Source organism: Lynx rufus, unplaced genomic scaffold (assembly GCF_022079265.1).
Source record: "Lynx rufus isolate CCGP_SWC_20201006 ecotype Redwood Valley unplaced genomic scaffold, mLynRuf1.p SCAF_3, whole genome shotgun sequence".
Lineage (NCBI taxonomy): Eukaryota > Metazoa > Chordata > Mammalia > Carnivora > Felidae > Lynx > Lynx rufus.
Window position 1 is genome coordinate 186,701,782 of NW_025814845.1, and position 23,398 is coordinate 186,725,179.

Here is a 23,398-nt window from a genome sequence, read left to right on the forward strand (position 1 = left end):
CAAGTCATTGTCTACACTGCTGCCAAAGTGCTGCAATGGAAATTTGATCATGTCACTTCCCTGCACAAAAACCTCAGCGGCTCTTTTTTTTTTTTTAAAGTAGGCTCCACATCCAACAAGAAGCTTGAACTCGAGATCCTGAGATTGAGTCACGTGCTCTACCACCTGAGCCACCCAGGTGTCCCCCTTCAGTGGCTCTTTATAGATTGTTGTATATATATCATGCTTGAAGGAAGCTTAGCTAGCACACATTTTCGCCATAAGGAACATCACTGCCTTCTTGTACTTAGGAACCCAAGACATCACTTCAGTACTGTGCTGGGGGCCATTTTAAACAGTGAAATCATCGACAAAACACAGAAATGTAAAGGCCTCTTTCTTAAGAGTATGACAGCTGAAACTAGAGGGCAGACAGATCCTATCTGGCCTTGTTTGACCCGTTTTTCGCCACTCGGTGCATACCCAAGAATGAACACAGAGGTTAGAAGTAGAATTTTAAGAGGAGGCCAGTTTGCAAATACATGATCTTCGATGAGGGTCAACTGTACTTTATCGTGGATTGATTAAAAACTGACACTCGGGGCGCCTGGGTGGCGCAGTCGGTTGAGCGTCCGACTTCAGCCAGGTCACGATCTCGCGGTCCGTGAGTTCGAGCCCCGCGTCGGGCTCTGGGCTGATGGCTCAGAGCCTGGAGCCTGTTTCCGATTCTGTGTCTCCCTCTCTCTCTGCCCCTCCCCCGTTCATGCTCTGTCTCTCTCTGTCCCAAAAATAAATAAACGTTGAAAAAAAAAAAAATTAAAAAAAAAAAAAACTGACACTCAAGAGAAACAAAACTTTTAAAAGGAATTCATGGCATGAACTTTGTAAAAATGTATTTTTAAAGACTTGAAAATTGAATGTAAGGCAGCCAGAAATTTCCATCCATTATATGCCCCCACATGCTTGTCCCCTTGCTATACATGTTGAGGATTCCCCCAAACTGGAGGACTTGCCCTTCCCCAGATATTCTGCTGGTTCTTTGTCTGTGGGTTTTAGGTGCACGTTTTCCTCATTCTTGCATTCAACAAACACTAAACAGTGTCTGTTCCCAGGCACCCTTCGAGGCTCCAGGCACGTGGCAGCGAAAAAAATAAGGATCACTGCCCTAGGAGAGCTTCCATTCCCTCCTAGCCCTGCACGTTGTAGGTGTTTGTAAATTTTGCCTCAGCACAAGCTGCGTTATTTTATACAAAGTAAAATGGAAAGGAACACAGAACAGTTGAGGCAAGTTTGTAAATGTTACCGTCATGGGCTAACCTCTGTCATCTTCCATGGTTTTTCTCCTAGACTCAAAATATAAAATAAGGTGGCTAAAAAGAAGATGCCTATAGGTGAGCCTGTAAAGGAGAAAATACATTAAAAAGGAAAAGTGCTTTTTTTTTTGGCACCGGGGGGTGGGTGGTAGGTAAAAGGAGGGCTGTATTTAGGGAGGAAGTTTTGCAGGAAAGGGGACTAGTAAGAAATTCCTGGGGGCAGGACACTCAATTCTGAGTTGTTAGTTTAATGTAAACCCTTTTCATCTTCTCAGACTTTCAAGTGTGACAGCTTTGCCCAGTGACAGTGCAGTGATAGGATTTGTAAAGACCGGATGTCCCCAACCAGATGACAGCAATTCTGACGGAGGCTCAGTTCTGGGAGTTCCTGGTGAATGGAGTAGCTGGAAGGAGGAACTGAGTCAGTATGCTCTGACTCTTCTCTTTAAGCAGATCTCCTTTCCCCCAGGGCAGTAGAGATAACTTCAGCAAAAAAAGAGGGGGGAGGGGGGCGGAGCTGACACCTGGGTCACGGTGCAGAAGGCAGATAACGTGTTACTATTTAATAAATGGGATTCCTCTTCTCCATTTCCCGTCCCATGCCAGGGAGGACCCAGTTAAAGACTGGAAAACAATTTCAGTCCTTGGTTGGTCTAGGAAGACTCACTGATCATTCGTTGCTTTCAGTTCCCAGCTGTGTTTCATGGCTCCTCCGTCACCTATTCTTAGGTTTCAAAATACTGCAAGGGCTGCTGGCCTTACTTGAAGATAACACTCCACAAAAGTATCTGCCCTACTAGCCTGGCCTGCTTTTCTTTCCTCTCCATCAGCACCAGAATTTGGACCATTCATATCCTAAGGATGAAAACAACATGAGGATAACGTATCCAGAAGGCCCCTAACGCTACATGTTTGTGACCTGGCCTTGAAATGGGACCGAGACGCTTTCTTTGTAGTTCCTTAGCCTGTTTCCATCGGCATAGATATCCACTACATTAGGACAGATGTAACCTTGGCTACCGTGGCCGAACAAGCAGTGAGTTTTTCTCCTTGGGAGGGAAGAGTGAGTAGGCACAAGAGCCTGGGAAGGAGGGTAAAGAACAGAAGGTGCAGAGGCGCACCCCCCTCAAGCCACCCCCCAGGAAAGATACACGAGACGTGTGCCTGCCTTCCAAGCTTGGCCTAGGACGCAGGGACTGGTTTCCAACGAATGGCTAACAAGCTAGAGCTGCATCAACTATTTGGACTTCAGAACCAAAAGTACTTTCCAACTGGAAAGTGTCCTGACTTTTCTCTTGCTCACCAACTTATGAGAGTCAAATCCAAAACTGTCTTTGCCTCCGGGTCTTGCTAAGCTGTCACAGAGAAGACTGCTGGCGGGTCCTTTCTATACCCGTGTATCTAACTCTAGCTGTTTTCTTTCAGGCCCACATCTCCTGCCACTCCCCACATTTCATCTGCCCCCTTCTAGTCCTACTCAAGCAAGATTATAGTAGACATTACATTATTTAGTAATGGCCATTTCACTCCTCTCCCTACCCGCGTTTAAGCTTCTTTCAAAATGAATTCCCGTCTTCCACAGAGCCTAACAGGTATTAAATACTAACCTGTTAACTGACTCTCAATGAATGGTGTCCGCTTGTGAGATTGAAGTATCACAGTTCTCTAAAGGCACTAAGAACATTCCCTAATCTCACAAAATTCTTGAAACTGCTCAGTGTACCCTCAGAGTCCCCGCAGATTGCACGAAAGCACATAAAATAAGGTGGGATTATGAAAGCTATGATCCATGCCACCATGTTGGAGCCTCAAGCACCATGGTATGAGGTAAGACAGAAAGCACATAAACTTAAAGTGTGAAAGCCCAACTTGAAGCATTGTAGGTACTCACAAGATACATAGTATGGTATCTGACATTCAGAAGCTGGGCCAGAGTTATAAACGAGTCCTGCTAGAAGATCTGCATTGCTGGTCTTATTTTTAAATCCACACAGCAGTTAGTAAGAACTCAGTAAAACAAGGTGTGTTAAGTGGTCTTTATTGGGGTGTCACATTAGGTTATCTTCTTCATTATCAGTTCTTCAGTTAATTGTACAAGTATGATAAGTTATTTTATATCTGACGTGGGAATTTAAATGTAAAATAAATACAAAATACATCTGTGGTTTAATGAACACTCAATGAAGCATTTTTTTCTGAGGTATTCCTTTCAGTCTGGTTTTATCCCAGATCTATCTTTTTTACTTCCCATAGGAAAAGTCTATTAAACCACACAATGGATCTGGAACCAATGAACTTGAGTTTTGATTACACTAGACGTATTTTTTGATCTCATCATACAATACCAATACGAAAGCTCCGCCCATGCCTCTCAACACATTGGACCAGGCACCTTTGAAGAAAGCCTTGGCTCCCTCATCTTTTGCAATCTTCCTCCAGCAGTCCACCGTCCCAGTGTACATAATATCCGCTGTGGAAACAAATGTCGGTAAGGGCTCCAGAATTCTGGAGGAAAGAGGCTTTCCCTCTGAAAGACATCTCTGCACAGTTAGAAAAGTCAGTCACTTCAGCTCCAGGCATCCTGCTAAACACCCCCTTCCTTGCATAACTAGCAGGCAGCATCTTTTGTCAAGCCTACTCCTTCAACCCAAGATCAAGTGAAGAACTGGGGCGATTAACCAGCTCACCCACACGTGGTCAAGCTGTACAATCAGGATCGGGTGGAGCGGGAAGTATGAAGCTAGACGGTCCCCTTTTTTATGGGTGAGAAAACAGGTGGAGTCTCCGATTCTGCTGCCCAAGAGGACACCGTTAAAAGAGACACAGCTATTAAGCTGAACCATATGGCACTAAGGTTTGACTTTTTGACCTCAAAAATGGCAATTGCCTATGTTTTGATCTATGGCAGCCAAAACCGCTTCAGGCCATCTCACCCAACAAAAACATCCTCTCCCACTAACGCCTATAGTAGCAAGATGACAGAAGCAAGAATTATTTTTCAATAAACTAGCTAATTCATTTTCTGTGTTTCTGTACCCAGGCCCTAAGGGAAAAGGGCCTAAGGCCTCTATAATACTAGCCGAGTCACATCTTGACATCTCATTTTTGATCTTCTTATCCCTTTGATAGAAGCAAATTCTCTTCTCTAAAGGACCAGCTGACCGTGCGAGGGGGGACTGATTGTAAGTCTTCTTTCCTAAGTCCTTATCACATCATTTTAACAAGACTAGTGAAGACTGGAAGGAGCACTGACTGGTGTTCTCCTTGGGCAGAGAAATAAGAGACCCACCGGTGTCAAGCTTACCCCCTTTCCGGCCAGACTGCATCATCATCCTACGGCGGACAGTGTCAAAGGGGTAGGACACCAGCCCCGCGACCGCTGTCACGCTCTGGGCAATCATCCAGCTCACGATAATGTGCACGTTCTTGGGGTCAGGCAACATCCCTGTGTGCAGAGGCAAGAAGCCGAGTGGCTATGAAGTGATTTCTCTCAGCAGCTCAGCAAAAAGCAAGAAGGGATGGAGAAGAGGCTACCATGCCTCCACCTCCGTGCCCTACCCTTCTGGAAGGACCTGACCTTTGTGGGGCGCCTCACAAATAACCAGGCAGCCAGCCAAAGCTGGGGGCTGCCCTCGGGATCCAGGGAACCCCGAGTTCTGCCCAAGGAACAGGGCATGTGAAGGACGTCCCCGAGTTCCAAGTCGTGAGTGACAGAGCTGTGGCAAGGGGGAAGCAGGCTCCCCTTCTCCCTCTCTGAGTAACTCCAGGCCAGAGTTTATTTCAGTAGAGGACAAGGAGAGCCCTTTAGCCATTTATCCACACCGTACCACCTCATTCAGAAGCTTCAGTTTAGCCCAGGGGCTAGGGGAGAAAAAACCCAAGATTAATAAATAGAAGGTCCTCTGTGAGTGACAGACCCCTAGGGACCTTCCTCCTCCCCACTCCGCACCCCCTGAGGCCCCTCGCTCACCCTTGGCAGTATCATAAACTCCAAAGTAGGCAGCTCTGTAGATAATGATGCCCTGGACAGAGACGCTGAAACCCTGGTAGAGACCCTTCAGACCATCAGACTTGAAGATCTTGGTGAGACAGTCGCCCAGACCACTGAACTCACGCTGGGCAGCACCCTTGCCCACGTCGGCAGCCAACCTGGTCCTAGCAAAGTCCAGTGGGTAGACAAAGCAGAGGGAGGTGGCCCCAGCTGCCCCACCGGAAGCCAGGTTACCGGCAAAGTAGCGCCAGAATTGCTTATGCCGGTCCACGCCCCCCAGGAAGATCTGCTTGTACTTGTCCTTGAAGGCGAAGTTGAGAGCTTGGGTGGGGAAGTAACGGATCACGTTGGCCAGGTTACCCCTCCAGAAGGAGAGAAAGCCCTGCTCCTTGGGGATTCTCACCACACAATCAATGATCCCTTTGTACTGCTTCTCAGCACTGATCTGTTTGCTGGCATGCTGGACCTGTGGGGGGAGGAGAGGGGAGGGCGGAAGGAATTGGGTGAGGACGGCCAGAGCAAGGGGCGGGGGATGGAAAGAGGATAGGAGGAAAATGAATGCTTACCATTCCCTGATTTTCTTTCTTAAATAAATGGGGAAATCAGGTATCAAGTCCAAATAAATATGTCGGCTACTTGGATAACAAGCCACAAAAATCCAATTTTGCCCCACTTATCAGGGCATTTGAGAGCAACGGGTCTTCCCCAAATAAACTGAAAAGATTTCATTGTAAAGAGAGTCATGTATGCACCGCATTTTCCCTAGGTTCCGGAACTGTATTGGGGGCTCAAAGGGAGGTAAAGGGCCCTGCCCTAAAGGGCCCCTGCTCTAATTTAACAGGATGGGCAGGAGCTAATGATCCCTCAATTTCATGGAGTCTCCCTGGAGACCAGGATCTCTGAGTACTAGATGCTCAAACAGAAGAAGGAGAATAAATACACCAGATATTAGAACGTGAAAAATTTCAAGCAGATTATCCAAGTAATTAATTATTGAGGGGTCTGTTGCTGTTTGCAAGTGAGCAATTTGTTGGGGTTTTTCTTTATGATAATTTTGACTCCCAAACTGAGGAGGCCCAGTTTCTCATTGAGGGGCCCTTGCCTTCGGGGCAAGTAGAGAAAAACACGATGGAGATGATGATAAACCAGAGATCAGGGTGCAGAGGAAAAGATTTGGGGACAGGGTAAGACAATCTGAATTTATTCTAAAAACTGCTACTTAATCTCTCAAAACCTGTTTCTTCCGCTGCGAAACCGGGGAGAAAATTCCTTACAGAGGTTATGCAAAGATAAATAATATATATGTCAGCCTACAGCATTAGTGCATGGGTCACAGTAAGCTGGCCTTTGAGTAACAATTATTTGGAGGTTTTTATCGTAGACGGTGGATGCACGGGGGAAAAGGTGCAACGAACGCTGAAAATCAAAAGGTGAGGCCGACCTATGAGGCCTAAGCGGAGCGTCAGTGCCGTCCCAGGAGCAGGATCTGGCTGGCGGTAACCCACTCGGGGTGGCTTTCCATATATAGACACTCGAACGCAGGGCGCCACCCGACACCAGGAATCTGCTACTGACGCTGGACCTGTCTCTACGCAGAGGGCACCTTCCCCTTCCAGTAGGCCGGGCGGCGGGGCCTGTGGCCTAGCACAGATTTGCGGCGGCCGGCCCGGCCCCGCGCCCGCGCGCCCCCGCGCCGCTGCAGCTCGCCCGCGCCCCGCGCGCCCCGCGCGCCCCGCCGGGCCCGCACCAGGCTGGCCGCGCCGCGCCGCGCCCGCGCCGTCCTTACCTGCAGCAGCAGTTTGACCCTCTCGATTGGGGCGACCGCGGTCTTGGACACGGCAGCGGCGACGCCGCCGGCCAGGAAATCCTTCAGGAAGCTCAAGGCGTGATCAGTCATGGTGACAGCCGGGCGCACACAGCCTCCGGGAGCCGCGCTCGCGCTCTCGCTCTCGCCTCCGCCCGGCCAGGCACGGCCGCCCGCTCTCCGTCCCTGCGCGACGCGAAGGGGCCGCTCGCGTCGCCCCGCAGCCCTCCTTATATCCCCCGCCCAGTCTCTCGCGAGAGGAGGAGGGACCCCGGGGCCGTGCGCGCCGTGCGCATTGGCTGGGCAGGTGCCTGGACACCCCCTCGCCGTCCCCCTCCTCGGCAGAGGGCAACCGGGGCGAAGGCGCTTCCGGGAGGCAGGGGTGGGCCGGGGGCTGTGCCTTCGGCTTGGGACGTTTAAAGGGCAAATTCATGTTATCTGTCCCGGCGAGCGGAGGGAACACCATGTCTCCGCAGCATGTGGGCCGCTGTATTTATAGCACAAGGAGGCTTAGGCTGGGGCCGACCTGGGCACCGACGCCTCAAGCAGGGCTTGCTTTAACCTCGGGCCTGCACGGGACCCGCTCCTAGCCAAGGGATTTCAGGCTGGGGTTCCCCCCCCCCCTTCCTCCTAACGGTTTCCCTCACCAGGCTCACTGCTTGGATTTGGGCCCCTTCGGAGTTGCGTGCTCTCGAAAATAAATCAAGATCCTCCAAAATAAATGCTAACGTCGCTTGATGCTGTGATTACCTCATAATCTGGCAACCTGCCGAATCCCCTCTTCCCTCCATTCAGTCATTCAATCATTGATCCTACCATGAAATACTTACGTCCTGGCATTCAATGCCACCAGGAAAGGTCGAGTGCAGGGGGGACTCCAAGAACGGGGCCTTACGGGACACTTCTTTTGAAAATCCCTTAAGGGTTTAATGTGCTGTTTTGCTGTCAACGGAATCTCAGGACATTTTCTGGGCAGAATGTTCTCAGGCAGCTGTCGGCTTCTTGAGGGTCACTGCTGTTAGCCTTTCCATTGGAGTTGCTGGGTGAGTGTGGTATCGAGTAAGAGAAGGTCGAATCCTTGACTGCATTTGCCCCTTTTTAATAGGCACCTGGGACATGTGCTCTCTAGTCTTAGGAAACTGATTGCAACTTCGTGTCGGGTTGTTGGTTTTTTTTTTTTAATGTATTACTATGAACTTTGATTTTCCTTTTTTTTTTTTTTTGTAGGCCGTTCATATAATCATGCAGGTTTTCAAATACAGCTGTTCCTTCCCCTAGAATGATTGCAACTGGCTTTTAACTGTAAACGCTTCACTCAAGTTTCTTCCCATGTTTGTACATTTGACAAAGTTTATGCATTTTTTCACAAGCTTGCTGATGAATGCAGACCTCATGTTAGGTAATTGAACTCAGCTGTGTGACGCCCTGGGTATGGAAACTTCAGTAGAGAGAGGTCACTGGTTGGGTGCTGGGACCACAAAGGGTATGCATTTATCTGAGGTCGGGCAGGCTAGAGTCCAGAAATCTAGGTGAGCAGTATGAAGGCTAGCAAATGCACGTTTACCAAGGTCAGAGCAGGCAGAAGGTTAAGAATTCAGCATAAACGGAAAAGCCATTTATGCATTCATTCAACAGTCACGCGCATTTATAGTGTACCAGGAACAAAGTTTGGCCCTGTGCATTCACTATGAGATGGTTCAGTCTCCCAAGAAACTAACAGTTTAGCAGGGGACATATTTATCCCTTGTTGAGCTTTATTTGTTACAGCTTCACATACAGATTTTCATGGATCAACAAAATGCACATAATAGTGTACTGCGTTCCATTCTGCTAACATTGAGCAGTTGCCTAAACCATTTTCCTTATGCGTTAGAGATGTTTCTTATTTTTATTATGAAAAATAATGCTGTTACATACTTGCACAAAGTTCATTTTCCCCTTTGTGATTTTTCCTTCTCTTTTCTCCTTCCTAAAGTAGAACAGATTAAATGCCTTAAAAGATTTTTAGCTCTTGCTACATATTGAGAAGTTGCTCTTCAGAAATAATGCAGCCCGCCAGCAGGGTCAATGGGTTATGGATCCTCCTCCAACGCTGCCTTAAAAAAAAAAAAGCATCTTTTAGTTATTTGTGCCATTTAATTAGTTCTAATTTGCACATCTTTGCTATGGAACTGCACATGCTCCATGTGATTCCATGTAGTCAGGGTTTTCCTTTTGTATAAATTTTTTTTAATTAAAATTTTTTAACCTTGTTTTTTTTTTACTTTATTTATTTATTAATTTACATCCAAGTTAGTTAACATACAGTGCAATAATCATTTCAGGAGTAGATTCCATAATGCCCCTTACCCATTTAGACCATGCCCCCTCCCACACCTCCTCCAGGAACCCTCTGTTTGTTCTCCATATTTATGAGTCTCTTATGCTTTGGTCCCCCTCCCTGTTTTTATATTATTTTTGCTTCCCTTTTGTGTAAATTTTTAATCTTCGGTGACTGCCTATGGCGTGAAAGCAGGGTATGTATCTGTATTTATAATTCTTTATATATTTGGAGCAATAAATATGTGTTGAGCAGTGTTCATTTTGTTTTCTTTTGATACTTAAAAAAAATTGTTTTAATGTTTATTTTTGAGAGAGAGAAACAGACAGTGAGCAGGAGAGGGGCTGAGAGAGAGGGAGACACAGAATCCCAAGCAGGCTGCAGGCTCTGAGCTGTCAGCACAGAGCCCTACATGGAGCTTGAACCCATGAACTGTGAGATCATGACATCCAACGTTGGATGCTTAACCCACTGAGCCACCCAGGCGCTTTGATTTACTTTTTTTTTCTTTTGACATTTTTTATTACATTGATCTAACCGTGCTATATATTTAAATACAAACAGATCCCTGTTACAATGATATACTTCATGTTCTGATATAAATGTATCTCCTTTGCAGATTAGTCTATCTGTCCTACTAGCCTATTTCCTTCTACTTCTTTTGATCTCATCTCATACTATACCATTCTCAGGTATCCCAACACTAAATCTTAAGTAGATATCTCTTTTTCTCCATTATTTGTCTTACATTACTAATGCTAGTTTGTCATATATGAAGTTCTTAAGTAGTTTTAATGAATGAAATCACCACATCATGACTTATTTATTTGATCACTGATCTTTCAAAAAATAAGACAACTGATATGTGATTCTACAACCACTTAAAAAACAGAAAGTTTTGTCTGCCTATATGTCTGGATTTGTCTTTCCTATCAAGGTATTCAATTATTTAAATATCACTAGACAATTTTTAATAGATATTAAAATGAAATATTAACATATTCACTCAGGAAGTATTATCATCTTTTTACACTTGATTTTACTAGTCACAGTTTTTTATGTTTTCTAAATGGAAGGTATCGCATTTCTCCTTGGCTTCTGTCCAACTATCCTGTCGTGTCAGGTGACCTATAGCTGGAATCCTTGACAAGAGGTTTTCCACGGAAATTCATACACTGTCCTCTCCCTCCATGGGCTTTCTCAGAAAAGAGAGGCCTCAGATGTCCTCAGGAGCACGAGCTGCCCGCGATCACAAGATCCATGTATCACTTACACAGGCAGGGCAGAGAATGGCACCCAGCAGAACATGTGTCCACCTGCCAGTCCCAGCACTCTGTGGCTTTCTGCCAGCACGAGAATGGACAAGATATCTAGGAGATAAGAGAGACAACTCTGCCTTCAAATGTGGCATAGAGTCCTGGAGGCTGGCGGGTGGGGCGACAGGGCTATATAGAAATGAGAGCAAGGTATTGAGCTAGTCTCTTTTGAATTTGAATTTGAATTTTTAAATTCATGTTTATTTTTTTTATTTTGAGAGAGAGAGAGAGAGAGAGTGAGCATGAGCAAGGGAGGGGCAGAGAGAGACAGAGAGGGATAGAGAGAATCCCAAGCAGGCTCTGCCCCATAAGCACAGAGCCCCCCGTGGAGCTTGATCTCACGAACTGTGAGATCATAACCTGTGCCAAAATCAGGAGTTGGAAGCTTAACCAACTGAGCCACCCAGGCGCCCCATCTTTTTGGCTTTTTTTTAGTGGAAACTTTAAAGAATCTTTGATATTTTACCAGACTTGGAATAGAGAACGGGAGCTGCTCAAAAGGAAAAGGTACAGGAAATAAAGAAAAACACTTAAGGGTTTGCTGATCGTGGTGATAATGCAATGCCCGTGTGTAGGTATATATCTAAAACTGTTAATAATTAGTACATACTATTACTATTTGTTAATGGTAAATTTCCCCATTAAGCAAAGAGGAATTAATTCTGAGAACTTATTGTTTCGATAGCATAAGACCACATATAAATTTCTGAATTTCACTCAAAAGTATTCACACTGATGCATTGCTTCCAAAAAGGCAGAGGAAAAAAAATGCAATATTTCTCTGTCATTCTTGCTCATTAGCTTATCAAGTGAGAACAATGCCTTAATTAACAAATCCTTTATAACCAGGTGCCATTAGAGTAAAGTCCTTATCAAAGCACACACAGGGTATTCCTACAAAATGCTTCAACTACTAGTCCCTATTGTAGCTAATGCCAGGGAAAATTATGAAACTACAAAATGTGTCTTTTTTTTTTTTTTAACCCACTGTTCATTCTAGAAGCTTTTTACCCTTTAGTGGTCTACTCCTTAGGGTATGCGTTTTCCTCCTACTCTCCCACACCAAAATAGAAATGATCGGAACCATTAGCACCCAACTGATTCACTCATTCATTTACTTTTTTTCTTTTTTCGTCTCTCAACAAACGTTATCGGATCCTCACTTCAGACACCCAAAGCTTTGTAGGGTACTGGTGATATGAAAATCAGAAAGGTAAGATTGTTGCCCTGGAGAAGCTCAGATGGCAGGAACAGACATACTTGTGGTGTCTACAAGGCCATTCCAGTGCAGGGGGTGACAGGGTCCAACGAGGGCTCCGGTTGTCTTCCCAGGTGAATAACTTCCAATGTGGCACCTCAGAGTTTGTGTTTTTAACAGCGTATGAATGCTTCTGAAACAAAAAGCTTTGTTAGAAAGATCTTAGGCACCATTATTTAAAGGCTATGATTTCTGGGGGCAGAGGAGCCCCTGAATCATAAAATAAATGGTCAGAGGGACTTGTTTTCCTGGAAAGCCCTTATCCCTGGAGAGTTCGCTCACTGGGCTGCTGCAGGCAGGGGAGCCTGGCACCCCACTCCCCCACTAACACAGGCAGATCCCCTCCTTCCTAAAGAAAATTCCATAACTTCTCTCCCATTCATAATCCTAGCACCCCTCCTTACTTTCTCCAAGACTCCAACAAGCATATTCAGTATTTTATGGCGCAAGTGAGCTTAATTGTATGGATAGTAATAACGCCTCCGACTATAAGTATCTATTTACCTTCCATGTGGACACTTCTCGTTTCTGACTTGCATTCTCTGTGAATAAAGCCATTATTCACTGGGAGTTGACTTGATTGATTTTTAAGTACGTTTTGAACTGGCTTCCCTAGTAGTTAGTGTTTCATACAACCTACCAGCTGTGTTTTTTAAAAGTTTTTGTTTGAGTAACCTTCACACCCAACGTGGGGCTTGAATTTGTGACTCCAAGATCAAGAGTCGCTCACTATTCCTACAGAGTCAGCCAGGCACCTCCCCCACCCTTACAAATCTTTTTTTTTTTTTAATTTTTTTTTTAACGTTTATTTATTTTTGGGACAGAGAGAGACAGAGCATGAACAGGGGAGGGGCAGAGAGAGAGGGAGACACAGAATCGGAAACAGGCTCCAGGCTCTGAGCCATCAGCCCAGAGCCCGACGCGGGGCTCGAACTCATGAATCGCGAGATCGTGACCTGAGCTGAAGTCGGACGCTTAACCGACTGAGCCACCCAGGCGCCCCTGACAAATCATTTTTAAAAACATTTCAGTGAATTCTGTATGTCTGTCTCTGACCTGTATACTAAAATGCCATGCCATCTTTTTTATGATTTAGGGGCTCATCTGCTTTCACTTCATCAACAGGACAATCCCTGTTACTATTAAAATCAATGTTTAATAGTGTTATCAGAGAGGCCATTTTTGCTCTGTACTGTTGAATAACAATATTTTGCTATTTTAACGCATAAGGGTTTCCCCCCTATATGCTTCTTTTAGCCCATGACCCTTTCCTCATGCAGATAGATAGATATTCTGTGTTGTTGCCTCAGAAAAAAGAAAACACTCAGAAAGCAGAGAGAAAATAAAAACAATTCCTGGCATTAGAATTTCCAAAAGACGAGAAAGATTTCAAGAATAAACAGTAGATTTGGGAGAATACCTAAAGGAAGGTGAATTTTCCTGCCCACCCCATCCTTCTAAAGAGTATATCAAATTTTCCCAAGCCTGGGGAGAAAGGAGGTTATGTTAGAGAGGAGGCAAGGAGCAAGATGTTAGTAGGGGTCCTTGAGAAACAGGGGCTCTGTACTCTCCCCCGCAGCTCAGAGAGGCAGCAAGAAGCAGGAGAGAAAAGGCTGGGTGATGTTTTAGTACGCACGTCTATCCAAGTAGCATAAGGGAGGAGGTGAACAAATCCCAGCCCCTATCAGTCGGTTAAGCGTCCGACTTCGGCTCAGGTCATGACCTCGCGGTCCCTGAGTTCGAGCCCCGAGTCGGGCTCTTTGCTGACAGCTCAGAGCCTGGAGCCTGCTTCAGGTTCTGTGCCTCCCTCTTTCTCTGACCCTCCCCCGTTCATGCTCTGTCTCTCTCTGTCTCAAAAATAAATAAACGTTAAAAAAAAAAATTATACAAATCCCAGCCCCTGTAGGTTAGTCTCCCAGCGTGAAGGGCCCCAGATAGCCCCCATGAACTTTCTCCTGCCCCAGGAGGTGTGGGAGCAGCAGAATAACATTTTGTACCCAAGGACAACAAGGTTAGCTGAAAACAAGCCAGACCTGAAGAGCTTCATGGTTGGAAATGAGGCAAATGTCGAGTGACCTTGATGGAGCAGTGACTGAAGACCAGAGGTGATAAGGACCTGGCCTCTGATGCCAGCATGGATAGGTGAAGATCAGACCATATGCTCCCCCCTTCCTACCCTTAGTACTACAGAAATCCCTGGAATTTAGATGTAAATCATTGCAAAAAGGGGAGAGAGAAGGGGACCCCAATTGTTTTCACCACTTGGCAGAATGGAGTCTCTTAATAGAGATTAAGTTGCCTCATACAGTTGAGTTTCTAGGCCAGTATTTGTACTTGCTATAGTATTTTCTTAGTTTTAAAAGAAAATATATTGAAGACATATCATAATTTTGGAAATTCTTTACTGTTGCTTGTTCCATCAAGCACATTTATTTAAGAAGGAGATACAGACTTAACTGACAGAAAGTGAGAGAGAGAGAGAATGGCGGTGGAGGGACTTCAGGGCTATAACTATAGTTATAGAAAACTATAGTTCTCCTTTTGAAGTTCTATGAAACTCCAGCTTATGCATTATTTAAATGGCTAAACTAAATAGGTACAACTTACTCTTGGAGCATATATGTTCCATGATACGTAAACATAATAGTTGTTCCGTAAATGCTGTTGAATGAATAAGAAATGATGTGCCTCGATTTCTAGTGCAATAGTTCTCAACTTTTGCAGAAGCGGAGCACATGTAACCCGCCATAACTTTTGTGGAGCACTATGAAATATAGGCATATGGAATTTCATCATATAAAGTAGGAGCAATTATACTAGCAGAAATATGATTGTAATAATGGTCTGCCATATAAAACTCATAGCCACTTTAATGGTTGGCTTATCGATCTCTCCTTGTAGCTCTAGCAAATTTTCCTTTACGTATTTTAGGCTTTAATTTTAAAGGAATACAAGATTTGAATTGTTATACTTTCCTGGTAAATTTAACTTTTTATCATTAAGTTGTGGTCCTTTTTATCTGCAGTGATGTTTTTGCCTTAAAGTCTTTTCCCTCTAAAGGAACAGGGCAATACCTGCTCTCATTTGGTCTGCATTTTCCTGGTTTATCTTTTTCTAACCCTTTACTCTGAACTATTCTGTGTGTTTTATGTATGTGCCCTGTAAAGTTCTGTATGTTATTTTTTTCCTTAAAAAAAAAAAAAAAAGTTGATACTTTTATTCTTTTTTTTTTTTTAATTTTTTTTTCAATGTTTATTTATTTTTGGGACAGAGAGAGACAGAGCATGAACGGGGGAGGGGCAGAGAGAGAGGGAGACACAGAATCGGAAACAGGCTCCAGGCTCCGAGCCATCAGCCCAGAGCCTGACGCGGGGCTCGAACTCACGGACCGCGAGATCGTGACCTGGCTGAAGTCGGACGCTTAACTGACTGCGCCACCCAGGCGCCCCGATACTTTTATTCTTTTAGCTAGAGAGTTTGGATCCATTTCCACTTATCATGACAACTGATATGTTTTAAATTTTATGCTGAAGTAATTGTAGATTCAAAGGAAGTTGCAAAGAAACTACTATACATATTTAAAATTTTTATTTCTGTCACTTTATTTGATGCTTTCTATTCGTCTTCCTTCTGAACGCTTTTGAAAGTCAACATTTACATTACTTACTTTCCATGACTATCCTACATCAACCATTTTTTATGTTTCTGAGTTACTTACTAGGGTATTCATAACACCATCATTGTTATTAATTACTTGGGGTGGCTACTATTTTGTCAGGTTTCAAGATTGCCAAGTTTCCTTTCTTAGCTTATTTTGGCACTGGGCGTCTCTTGGGACCATGAGGCAGGTTATTCACTGCTATGGGAAGCACTAAAGTCAAGTTGACAAGGAATTGACCCAGCCCTCAAGTACACATAGCTTGCCATGGAGAAGTTGTGCTCTGGGAGAAAATGATTGAATTTCATAACATTATTCAACGTGGCCACTAGGGGGAGATCACATGTAGCTATTCTCAAAAGAGTATCTATTCGAGGTCTCCAATTTTTACTAAAAACCTGTCAATAGTACACTAAGGAGAAACTAAGGGGAAAAAAACCCTCCCTACTTTTAATTTTTTTTCAACGTTTATTTATTTTTGGGACAGAGAGAGACAGAGCATGAACGGGGGAGGGGCAGAGAGAGAGGGAGACACAGAATCGGAAACAGGCTCCAGGCTCTGAGCCATCAGCCCAGAGCCCGACGCGGGGCTCGAACTCACGGACCGCGAGATCGTGACCTGAGCTGAAGTCGGACGCTTAACCGACTGCGCCACCCAGGCGCCCCCCCCTCCCTACTTTTAAAAAGGCATGCAAGTGAAGTCTCAAAATAGTAGGCAAAAATAATGAAGTCAAAGCAGTGACTGTCATACGGGAAAAGAAAGCAAGACCCAAGTACGTGCCCGCCAGAAGAAATGCACTGTGCACACAGGATACAAATAGGTTAAAAAATAAAAAGAGGAAAAGGTGTAACAGAGAGAGTGTTATCAGGAATGAAAAAGATCATTTTATAAGGAGAAAGGGGTTGGTGTCTCAAGAGGACATAACAATTCTGTATGTTTAAACACAGAGCTTGAAGATACATGAAACAAAAATTGATATAATTGCAAGGAGAAATAGATAAATCCACAATTAGGGTTTGGGAATCCAACATCTCTGTATTCATTTCCTAGGGCTGCTGTAACAAATTTCCACAAACTGGGTGTTTTAACACAGCAGAACTTTATTCTCTCACAGTTCTGGGAGCTAAAAATCCAATATTAAGGTTTAGCAGAATAAAAGGTCAGTGTACAAAAATTAACTATTTCTTTTTTTTTTTTTTTGCTGTTTTTACTGGGATTCATTTTTTTTTATATGAAGTTTATTGACAAATTGGTTTCTTTTTTTATTTAATTTTTAAGTGTTTATTTATCTCTGAGAGGGAGAGAGACAGAGAGACAGAGAGAGACAGAGTATGAGCAGGTGAGAGGCAGAGAGGGGAGAGGCAGAGAGAGACAGGGAGATACAGAATCCCAAGCAGGCTCCAGGCTCCGAGCTGTCATCACAGAGCCCGAGCCAGGGCTCCAACCCACAAACCCGGGGACCATGACCTAAGCCGAAGTCGGATGCTCAACCGACTGAACCACCCAGGCGCCCCAACTGGATTTCTCTCTACTGGCAAAAAACACTTGGAAATTGAATTAAGAAATAACATTTACAATAGCATCAAATTTTTACTAAATTTACAAAAACATGAAATATTTAGGAATAAATTTGACAAAAATAGGTCCAATACAACGCTGATCAAAGTCTGCGCAAGCTCTTTGGGGGACAGAAATTGACAAACGGATTCTACACTTTACGTGGAAATGCAAAGAACATAGGATGCCAGCAGACTCTCCTGGTAAGGAAAAGATCTCTTTATCCTAATCTTCCGGAGGACGCTGTGTAGACAGGTACACGGTAGTTTTTGTGTTGAGGAAACAGAGACAGCTAGGGGAGGCGGTAGAAAGGGTTTCTGCCTCGGGACCCGCTGCCTGACTCTCCGTCAAGCTTGACTGTTATTTTTCTGATTTATCCAAGGGGAGCGCAGTGCTTTGTCTTAATACAGAAAGAACGTAGCTACCTGCAGATTAATTCGTTTCTTGCAGGTACCCTCTCCTGCCAGGCCCGTTCTTAGGGCTGAGAGAACCCCGACCTCCGTGCGTCGGCAGGCGCCCCAGGCGCAGTCCCCCACCCGGGCCACCGACCCCGCTGCGCCACCGCTGCGCCCTGCGGCGCCTCCGGGGGTAGCTCGGGCCCTGCGGCGGCAGACACTCCCCGGGGCGCGGCGGAGGTCGGTCTCCTCCGCTCAGCCCCGCGCCGCCCGCGTTCGAGGGCTCTTCCCTCGGCTTCCGGAGACGCGCCGGGGGGAGGGCCTGCCGCGTGCCGGGACACAAGTCTCCGGGGACAGCGGCCCAGGCTGCGCGGCTGCGGTGGCGCAGACGAGGGCCCTGGCCTCGGGGCGGCGGCGGTCGAGGGCAGGCCGGCAAGGGCGCCGGCTCTGATCAGAGCCGTCGGCATTCTCGGTGCCCCCTTCTCAAGCCGCAGCACCCCCAAACCGCCGCCGCGGCAACCCCGAAAGCGGGGCGCGGCCTCGCGCGGGTCCTCCCGGCCGCTGGGTGGGACCGGGCGCGCCCCCTTCCCGCCGGGGACGGTCGCCCTCCGGCTCCGCGGGGAGAGACGACGTCCCGGGCGAGCCCTCCCGGCGCCTCACCCGCCCCAGAGGCGCCTTCGTTCGCTTTGTGAGTCCGCCGCGCCGAAGGCCTCACGCCTCCCGCAGACTGAGTTCAGCGACCGCTTCGCCCTCGGCCTGGGTGGGCGCGTTCGGTTCTCCCCGCCGAGCTGAGGTAGGCGCCCTTTCCTCCCTCCGGAGAGCGACTCTCTGGGCTGCGCGGAGGCCCGTCCGACCTCCCCCCGGCTGGGGCGGGACTGGGACCAGTTCCCCCCCACCCCCACCCCCACCCCGGGGCCTGCGCTCAGCCTTCGCGGGGGTGCAGCCGTTTAACGCCCCACCGTTCGCCTGGGTGGCTCAGTGGGTTCAGGCTCAGGTCAGGACCTCACGGTGCGTGGGTTCGAGCCCCGCAGTGGAGGTTCAGTGTCTCCCTCTCGCTCTCTGCTCCTCCCCCAGGCTCGCTCGCGCTCTCTCCCAAAAAATAAACGTTAAAAGTGAAAAACAAAACAAACAGCCGCACCATTCCTACCTCTGCGTGAGTTTGGTTCATTCAGCAAAGTTTCGTCCCCGCTCCCTGCCTCCTTCCTGTCTGTCTCTTTTTTTAACCACCGCGTACTGTGCTTGACAAGAAGGAAACAAAAATGGCTAAGCCCCTGACCCTGCCTTCAGGGAGCCTACAGTGTAACTCAATGTATCTCCTTTGAAGGATGTCTGCGTTTCAGGGCTCCTGTGTCACTGCGAACTGAAAGGCTCCTTTATCTCCCCACCCACCCTTCCATTCGAGAATTGACCTCCTTCTTGGTTTGTGGGACTTCCAGGCGTTACTTTCTTGCTTGGAGGCCTTTAGGACGTCTCCCTGCTTCCTACAGAATAAAGGCCTAATGCCTCGGCTCCTGGCAGGTGTTCAAAGCCCTCTCACCCCTCCCCGATCTCCAGCCCCATGTAGCTTGCACGTGAACTGCCGCGTGGACCCCTGATTTCTTGCATCAAACTATTCGTCCGCTTGAATTCTTTTCCTTCCTTCCTAGCCACCCAATTTGACCTAATTCCTCCTTCTCAACGAAGCGTCCTAAACTGCCTGTTAGAATTGATCTCTCCCTGCTCGGTTTCCCCGTCGCCTTTTTGGTCTACTCTGATGTCTACCGCAGTGCTGTTAAGTCACCTGTCTGACCCCAGGCTCCGGTGCGAGGCCCTGGAGGACAGTGGCCACATCTTTGCTGCGCTCAAGCAGATCTCGTAAGAATGCTTGCTACTTACCGAAGTGACATTGCAGGAATGCACTAAGTCTGCAAATCGGCACAATCTAGGAAACCAGGTTGTCTCCAGCTGTGTCTCCCCACCACCGGGATCATAAAATGGGCACTTTGCAATTCCCCACTCAACCCGATCCGTGCGTGAAGCCTCTCTGCATCAGTTAAGCCCACAAAATAATCTTTGAGGGCCCCAGCTAGGACACGGGATCTGTCTACACCAGCCACGTAAACTGGTCAAGAAGAGAACAGACATGTGGCCCTTGGCGTTGTGCTGGGACCAAGCCGAAGCCACGACAGTTGGCTCTCTCTCTCCTTACCCTGTAAGAGGTAACGGAAAACAATCTATTTAAGTTTCTGGTTGTAGAATGCTCAGTGACCCGCAGCATTAATGTTTATTAACGTCTAGAAACCAGCTTTTCTAATTGTGTAACACTTGGTCATTACAAAGGTCTCTCACTTTATTACATTTCGTGTCATGCTCACAAATTACTCCACAAGGCAAGTTATTATCTTTGTTTTATGCAGATGTAAACCAAAGCCGTGAGGGCGAGTAGCTTTGCCCAAGCTTTGCACACAACTGGAAGGCAGCAGGCCTCCCAATTCCTTATTTCATGCCCTCTCCCGTGCTGGGGGCAGCGTAGATATTCCTACAAAGTATTGCGCACGCAGCCATCAAAATATACACAAAGCTACTCGACCTATTATTCAGGTGATTTTTCAGGTGAAGAAAGGAAAGAAGCACAGGACTTGGAGATTCTGTTGTAAGTAAGTTATTTTTCTTTTGTGTAGTTTGAAATATCTGTCAAAATGTTTCAGAGTTCCTTGGGGCACCTGCGTGGCTCAGTCCGTTGAGCATCTAGCTCTTGATTTGGGTTCAGGTCATGATCCAGGGTTGTGAGATTGAGCCCCGTGTGGAGCCTGCTTGAGATTCTCTCTCTCTCTCTCTCTCTCTCTCTCTCTCTCTCTCTCTTTCTCTCTCTCTCTGCCCCTCTCCCCTGCTTGCATACACTTTCTTTCTCTCTCAAATAAAAAAAATATGCATATTTATATAAATATAAATTTGAGTTCCATTTTAAAAGTGATGAATATAATTTAGAGGCAATAGCTCACCCAAATCCTAACTACCAAGTGTCACTTTTGAAGTCAGTTCCTGGAAACGACTCTCTCTAGACTTACGGAACAATGCCATATGTATAAACTCAGCCATATGAAAATGATGATATTTGACTGTTTTTGGCCTACAAAACTGCAGTTTCATGTGGTTTCACCTAATGGACATATCAGTTTTTTTAGTATACCCTCTTGACCAGGTTTTTTTTTTTTCCCCTACATATTTATTTCTCTTGGGGGGGTAGGGTGGAGATATCACTCCGACCTGTCCTAAGAAAAATTTTTTTTGTGAAAGGAGCCCTCAGTAATATAAGAAGTCTTTGCTTTTTTCTTTTTTTAAATGTTTATTTATTTTTGAGACACAGAGAGACAGAGCATGAACGGGGGAGGGTCAGAGAGAGAAGGAGACACAGAATCTGAAACAGGCTCCAGGCTCTGAGCCATCAGCCCAGAGCCCGACGCGGGGCTCGAACTCACGGACCGCGAGATCGTGACCCGAGCCGAAGTCAGATGCTTAACCGACTGAGCCACCCAGGAGCCCCGAAAAGCCTTTTCATTTTGTGCCTCTCCTTTCCAAGAGGCTCACGTACCGTCCTTCATGCTTGTTACAGGTGGTTACAGGCACGTGCAGCCAGCACAGAGCTCGTACTCGATCCTGAACATATTAATTGAACTGTCTTCCAGCTGAAGTTCGTTTATGTTTTATAACCTGAAAACAAACGAAACTAAGGGATCATGAAATCTCTTCCACTCTTCCTGCCCCCTCATCATGCACACACATCATAGTTTCCTCTGGTTTCGCTGATGTCTGGTGGTTATCAACGCAGCTTCCTTTCAGGGGATCCTTTGAACAGAAGCAATAAAATAAATTGCCCAGATGAATTCACTGTGTTGTGCTTTTCTCTCTAAGCAGCCAAGTGCAAGTTAGTAAAAACAATTGTTCAACCCCATAAATAGTTTTAATAATGACTAAGCCCCCCCAAAAAACAGAAAAGTGTCCTCCTGCATGTGACGATACAGTTTAGTATTTGAATTGTGTCTTGGCAACTCGAGGACATTGCTTCCCCTCCTTATCTGTGAAATATGAATATCTGTGAAGCACCTCATGGTAGTGTGTGTGTGTGTGTGTGTGTGCATGTGTATAATTAATACGTGTAAAATACAGGCTTTGGGTAAAGGTTAGTGTCTTCTTGCCTCTCTCCTTCTATGTCTCTCTTATGTGTGGCTAATTCTACCCATATCTTGCTCAGTGTGTGTGTAGTTAAGTCTGTGAGTTAAAAGCTTGATAGCGAGAAATGCTTTCATTACACAAGTAAGATAGGACGGGTATGTATTGTCCTTATTTTTTTTGATGGGGAAGCTGCGAACAGAGATGGTAAATAATTTGCATAAGGAGAAAATAGAAAAATATATAAAACACTAGCCCTGTTCAGAAATGCGGTAACAGTAACAAATGCACCAAATATCTACTACTGAGTCGATTACATAGTATCTGGTGAGTTCTAGAAGCCAAATACAAACAACGTGCCTGGATGGTACAGTTACCGACTTCACAGGCCACGTGGTTAAGATGTTTCAACCATGACCAAATGCCTGACTAATAGGAAATGCAACAAACCTGAAGTCTATTTTATTCAACAGTGGAGGGGCACCTGGGTGGCTCAGTTGGTTAGTGTCTGACTTTGGCTGAGATTATGGTCTCGCGGTTCATGTGTTTGCGCCCCGCGTTAAGCTCTGTGCTGACAGCTCCGAGCCTGGAGCCTGCTTTGGATTCTGTGTCTCCCTCTCTCTGCCCCTCCCCAGCTCATGCTCTGTCTCCCTCCGTCTCTCAATAATAAATAAAGGTTAAAACAATTTTTTAAATAAAATAAAAACACTGGAAAAAGGAATAGCAGAAGGGAAGAAGGAACTAATATTTGGGTTGAACACCTCCTATGCACCATAACGTGTGCCAAATTACACATTACATCTTTTAAATTTCATCATTCTGTGAGGTGGGCACCTCCATTCTATAGTTAACAAAGCTGAGGCTCAGAGAGGTTAAATAACTGCCCCCAAATAATTCAGTCAATAAGTAGAATTAGTTTCAAGTTCATATCTTGGCACTCTTATACGTTGTTGGGGAAGGCATTTTGTCAAGAAGGTTAAATATTTTCTTTGATTCAATTATCCTACTAATGTAAAGTTATTTTAAGAAGATAATTGAGAATACAGAGAAAAGCTGGTTGTGTAAAGTTCCTCATTAGAGAGTTACTCATAATAGACAGAACTTGGAATGACTCTAACAACCGACATTCGGGAAGTGGCTAAATAAACAGTAAAGTGGGGAACTTTCACTTGATGGAATATTACACAGCCAGTAAAATAGCCCTCCCCCCGAAGTTTGTAATCACATGAGAAAGGTTCATATAATAAGGTTAAGTGAAAAGAACAAGATATTAGGATCTATCTATCTGCATAAAAGTATATAATAATAACCTCAACTGTTAATAATACACACAGAAAAAGAACAGGAATGCTAACACCAAAATGTTAGCAGCGATGATCTTTGGGCAGTATAATTATATTAATTACTTTTCTCCTTTTACTTTTAATCAAATTGGTTCTTATTTTTCAAACATGAACATTTTTCTGTAAGGATTGCAAATTGTGTCTGGGCCCGGCTGAGAGAAAGAGCTTCCAAAATGGTATAGAGCATAAAGGGCTAGGACCTGTCTCTGTAGTTTCCTGCTGACATTCTCAGAAGGCACTCAGATCATTAAAGACTCAAAGTAGGTCCTCCTGGCTCTCATGTCAGGCAAGATGACCAAGCTCCTGAGGGGAGG

The 23,398-nt window shown here is 45.7% G+C and overlaps 1 protein-coding gene across 1 annotated transcript; it reads right to left on the minus strand.

Moving 5' to 3' along the window:
• Positions 1-3,314: 3,314 nt before the first annotated feature.
• Positions 3,315-7,268, minus strand: SLC25A4 (solute carrier family 25 member 4). Its single transcript, XM_047092111.1, has 4 exons — positions 7,070-7,268; positions 5,263-5,749; positions 4,597-4,737; positions 3,315-3,762 (listed from the first exon to the last, which is right to left on the minus strand). The coding sequence occupies exons 1-4, from the start codon at positions 7,178-7,180 to the stop codon at positions 3,605-3,607; spliced, it is 897 nt and encodes a 298-aa protein (XP_046948067.1). The 5' UTR covers positions 7,181-7,268; the 3' UTR covers positions 3,315-3,604.
• Positions 7,269-23,398: the final 16,130 nt, after the last annotated feature.

Bases quoted from the DNA above. Each gene is read 5' to 3' on its own strand.
- SLC25A4 (XM_047092111.1), bottom strand. From the start codon at position 7,180: ATGACTGATCACGCCTTGAGCTTCCTGAAGGATTTCCTGGCCGGCGGC. The intron at 5,750-7,069 runs GTAAGGACGGCG...CTCCCCCCACAG, and splicing joins GGGTCAAACTGCTGCTGCAG to GTCCAGCATGCCAGCAAACA. The intron at 3,763-4,596 runs GTAAGCTTGACA...TTGTTTCCACAG, and splicing joins GCAGTCTGGCCGGAAAGGGG to CGGATATTATGTACACTGGG.